This window comes from Cicer arietinum, chromosome 6 (assembly GCF_000331145.2).
Source record: "Cicer arietinum cultivar CDC Frontier isolate Library 1 chromosome 6, Cicar.CDCFrontier_v2.0, whole genome shotgun sequence".
NCBI lineage: Eukaryota > Viridiplantae > Streptophyta > Magnoliopsida > Fabales > Fabaceae > Cicer > Cicer arietinum.
Window position 1 is genome coordinate 67,429,651 of NC_021165.2, and position 5,068 is coordinate 67,434,718.

A 5,068-nucleotide genomic window follows, 5' to 3' on the forward strand; every position below is an offset into this window, starting at 1 on the left:
CAAAGAGAGAGAAATGATCAAATGATTGAGAGAGAGGAGATTTAGTTCATTTGGCGAATAGAGAGAGGTGACTTGGTTCAAATTTATTTTTTTTAGTTTAATAAATAAATATTCCTTTTTCAAAATAATAAAACTTAAAAATTTGATGATTTTAAATCTAAAATATAGTTAAATTCATCCATAAATGACATATTATTCAACTATTAATGATTTAATTTAATAATACAAAATATATTAATTTTTAAATATACCATAATAAAAGTATCGTAATATATTTTAGAGAATTGTGCACACAATTCCTTTAATAATATTAAACACTTGAAGCTATTGTTGATCAGGTAGTGCACATAGGTTCATGTTAAGAGAAAGATGAAACTCTTAAAAAAAATTCCAAAGAGGATGAGAAAAGTACATACTATGATTAACCCTCAAGGAAATACAATATATTTATAATTATACATAGAAAACCAGCCACCCTTATTATTTTGGCACCTGAAAATTAGGCAAAAATAGAAATTGATACAATAAAAGAAAGACTGTGGAATTATATACTAGAGCCGGACATTCCTTAAATTTACATGGAATTGGAAAATGAAAATTAAATGTCTAGAAAAGGGTTTATTAGGAGGGAAAATTGGCAGAGGCAAATGGTATAAAAAACCAAAACAGATTTATATACATATAGTATTCAACACTTAGGGAGATCCTTAGGAGGAGGTGGTAATTTCTGATTAGGGAACTTTCCATCCTCAACAATCCAAGCCATCCTCAATCCCCAACTTAGGTGCACATCAAAGTGGCAATGCATCAGCCACACACCTATTAATTTCAACCATACATTCATATCAAATACATCAAAACTATATATATAAAAAATTATGTTCAATTAAAAAATTATAATAGTCTTAGGATTTAACAAAAAGTCAAATTATTAATTAATTAATTTATTATATACTTTATAATTAAAATGATCAAAATAAAATATATAACTCAAAAGATATGATAAGATAAGATAAACTATCACACCTGGGTTGTCAGCCAAGAAGCGTATGGCAACCCAACCACCTGCGGGCACACCAACAGTGTTCCTCTCAACAGGATCAACAAGATTGAACTTATTAGGGTCATTACTAGGATCAAAATTTCCAAAACCTTGACCAATTACAAAGAAATTGAATCCATGAAGATGCAAAGGGTGACTCTCAGCTCCCAAAATGCTTGTGTCCTGTAGTACAACCTGTACTCTAGTATTATAAGGTATCACCACTGTTTTAGTTCCATTACTAACCCTTGTGTTATTTGGAGGTGTTCCTGTGTAGTTAAATGGCCTTAGGGGCAAAACAGGAAAATCAGTTGTGTAGATTCCATTATTAGCTTGTCCAAAGAAATGTTGTTGCAGAAGTGCTATTGAAGGTAAAGCAAATGATTCATTGTTCATTGAACCTGCAAATTTTGAACTATTATTTGGTCCTTGACATGTTTGGTTTTTTGGGCATGGACTTGTCCCTAGGCCCACTGTGAAGAAAAAGTTTTTATCAATAGTTTTTGGTACATTTGCAGGGTATTTAACACTGTTTAAACTAACAAATTTGTTACTAAAATTTGCAACAAATGTAGTATCATTGATGGATGGTAACAAGGGAAAGTATTTTGAAGTGGTTGAGGAATTTACATTAGAATTAGTATTAGCAACATTTTTTGTGTACTCTAAAATTCCAGCTACTGTGGAATTGTCAAAAGTGCCCATCCCAGTGAAATATGGTCTAGCTAGCATGAAAAATGTGGCATTTGGGTATTGTGGTTTTGTTTTTAAAAGAACATTTGTGGTTTGTCCTGGCCCAAGTAGGATGGTGTGTGATTCAAATGGTTTAACGTATGAAGCGTCAGCTTCAACGATAATTAAAGTGTGATTTGCTATGCTGAAGAAGAGTTCATCGTTGAGTGCAGCGTTAATTAAACGTAGTAGATATGTCTTTCCTGGTTTCACCTTCAATTTGTATGTATCTATCCATCATATGATTGATATACACAAAAAAAACAAATAATTAACAAATAAGATATTCTCTTTATACCTATACTTAACTAATTAATTAACTAGAATTAGAAATTAGAAATGTTATATAGAAGGTTCATGTGTATGTACCTTTGGAGCAATTATAGAGAGGTCCAGGAAGTCCATTAAAGGTGTAGGCATCAGAGACATTTGGGCCACCCCCTGTCTGAAGTGCTTGTGCAATAACAGCTTCTGGATCTGCATTCCACCACTCACCTAGACGTATTTAACAAATATATAAGATTACAAACACTTTTATACACCTAATTTTATTTGGTACAAACATTGAATTTTAGTAATTCAATTGTCTAAGTAAAATTCTTATTGAATACATCAATTTTACAAATTTTTAAAAATTTCATAACTATTTGATATTAATTTCATCAAATAACATCAAATCAATTGAACTGAAGAAAAAAAAACTTTAAATTTTTTTAAGTAATTATGCGCAGTTATAAATGTTTAATTGAAATAAAATTTCATGTATTTGATAATTAACACAATATAAGAATATTCATTTCAATATTTATATAATAAGCTATTAAGTTGAGTAACTCTACCTAGATTTATGGTTTGAGTAACTTGATCTATTCTCTACCTATATATATTTCAAATCTTGTTGAACCATGAATCGACATTATATAAGGTTTGGTTGTCCCACTTTGAGTGATTAAAAGTAGTTAAACTACGATCTAAATGTGTCACTGATTGGATGTTTGATTTGATTTAAAAAATATCGTGTATTATACTAAAGTCTAGCAAGCAATATAAAAAAAAAAATGAAAAAAGTGTGCATTATTTATTGATGTGAATTAAAAAATAGAAATAATGATGATTGTGCACGTACCAAAGAGGATGGGGAGTTCCTTGTAGGGTTTTAGAAATGGATAAGATTCGTTGTGTCTGGGGAGAAGGATGAGAGGTCCATAGACAGTAGCTCTTAACCATGAGAAATGAGCATGCCAAAACAGAGTTCCTCTTTGTCCAACAATGCTGAAATTGTACACATAACTCTGCCCTCTTTTAATGGGGCATTGAGTTATGTATGATGGACCATCTGACCAACCACTACGAACCTGTCTCACTCCATGCCTGTTTTTTTGTTCTTGTTATTCACATGCATTCACCATTATTCTCAACTTATAATCTATTGCATACTACTATCTAATCAAAACTATTTCATTATTCTCCTCACTAATTTAATTTTTTCTAATGTAAACAAAACTTTTTGTAATCAAATATGTGGAACATACTAATTGAAACATAAAATCACTAATAATTAATAATAATAAAATTAAGTTCGTACCAATGCAACGTGATATTGTTTGGAACATGATTAACAACCTTAATCAATATTCTGTCCCCTTCTCTTGCAACGACTCGAGGCCCCGGGAACTTTCCGTTCACGGTAACTATGCTTTTTGTGTGACACAGCCTCGTGACGTTTGCTAGCCTTATCTGCACAAATTATTAATAATAAAAACAATTATATACAACTTGGTACGTTTTTAGACTAATTCATAACTATGAGCTGATTTACTTAGTTAGATTATAGTGGTGGTGTGTAGTGATAAATATTATATGAAAAGAATTAATATATGTGTGTGTAATGCATTTGTTACATCGAATTTGTAGTGCCTTGTAACACTTCCGTGGTGTGAAGTAGCCAGAACAAATTCAGGGAAGGTCCAGAGGAAACTTGTGGCAAAGAGAAAAACCCCAAAAAGGGCCTGTGATGAAGGAACAGAGTCCAACATTTTGTTCTGCATGGACATTGTGTCTCTGCATAGGAAGATAATTAAGATAGATTAGTTAATGGATTAGTCACAATGAGCTGCATGAGGAAACTTGCTTATTTATATATTCAAGTACATAGTACAAATTAATGTTATGTTTGGTCTTATGTCTATGTTTTAATGAGAAAGTAAAATACAAGAGTTATTGATTTTTACCTACTTTATAAGGTCCCATTTTCTTTATATTTGGAATGTCACTAACGTAAATTTTACTAGTTGTGACTCAATTATGTGGCCCATCTTTACTCCCTAATTACAAGTTTCTTTTTTTCCAATTGCGTCGGTCCAATATTTCCACATTTTTCCATATTTAATTTCATCTATAAAAATGGCCTGCTTGAAATTAAATTAAAGAAATGTATTTTTACTTAAAATGTGAAGACAAGCAGTTGACGTTGATACAATGTGGGTTTTAGCATATTAAGTGTGTAACGTGTTTGTTTATTTAATGTGTTGAATGGAGTTAAACTCGTAAAATAGGATTTAATCAAATTTGAAGTGAAGTGATTTTTTATTTCATGAGTTTACTCATAAAGTAGGACTGATGTAGAAATGTAATAATAAAACATTTTCACTCCATATCACTATTTTAGTTCTAGTTAATAAAATTTAAGGTTTATGGGCTCAATTTTCACAAATATCATTGAAATAAAAGAAATATAAATATTTTTATAAATGTTTAATAAATTTTAAAATTTTCTCTGTCTTAGACCGGAATACCATCTTACACCCTAAATTTTATTTGTAAACAAAAGTCTAGAAGAAAAATCAAATTTACAAATTTATGTTACAAATTAATATTCGACAGGAGGGGGAAAAAAACAATTATGATATTTTCAATCATTAAATCAAGCATAAATGAATGTGTTTCGGTTTGTGCTGAGGCTAAGCTAAAATCACATTTAAGAGGTAAGTGTGCCTAGAATATGATGTTATTGTATCCAAAAATCAGAATATGTTTCATTACTACTCATATGTTAAAGCTTTACCTAGTTAATTGACAGAATTTGTGGGAATAATAAGAAACGATAATATGCAGATTTGACTATGTCTATGCTGTTAAATTTGTCTACAATAGTAACAAAAAAAATGTCATTTTCTAATGAACTGTTAAGACTTGCTGACCAAGTCACATTTCAGATTGCTACACATATTTTGCAGTTTCATACCAAAAAAACATTCGAGTTGAAGTCACATTAATTGATCATATCCTTTTTAT

General features: G+C 30.4%; 1 protein-coding gene across 2 annotated transcripts; it reads right to left on the reverse strand.

The window, feature by feature from the left end:
• Positions 1 to 400: 400 nt before the first annotated feature.
• Positions 401 to 3,910, reverse strand: LOC101489865 (laccase-2-like). 2 transcript variants are annotated; one of them, XM_027335388.2, is made up of 6 exons: positions 3,676 to 3,910; positions 3,360 to 3,511; positions 2,901 to 3,145; positions 2,144 to 2,269; positions 1,027 to 1,443; positions 401 to 819 (listed from the first exon to the last, which is right to left on the reverse strand). In XM_027335388.2, the coding sequence occupies exons 1-6, from the start codon at positions 3,826 to 3,828 to the stop codon at positions 689 to 691; spliced, it is 1,224 nt and encodes a 407-aa protein (XP_027191189.1). In that variant the 5' UTR covers positions 3,829 to 3,910; the 3' UTR covers positions 401 to 688. The 2 variants fall into 2 exon arrangements, with proteins under 2 accessions (XP_027191189.1, XP_004507172.1); XM_004507115.4 differs by having other exon boundaries at positions 1,027 to 2,004; positions 3,676 to 3,907.
• Positions 3,911 to 5,068: the final 1,158 nt, after the last annotated feature.

What these genes read in the sequence shown, in the direction of transcription:
- LOC101489865 (XM_004507115.4), bottom strand. Translation starts at nt 3,828, where the DNA reads ATGTCCATGCAGAACAAAATGTTGGACTCTGTTCCTTCATCACAGGCC. An exon ending in CAAGGCACTACAAATTCGAT is followed by an intron (nt 3,512 to 3,675) that starts GTAACAAATGCA and finishes TAATTTGTGCAG; the next exon opens with ATAAGGCTAGCAAACGTCAC. An exon ending in TCTCTATAATTGCTCCAAAG is followed by an intron (nt 2,005 to 2,143) that starts GTACATACACAT and finishes TATGATGGATAG; the next exon opens with ATACATACAAATTGAAGGTG.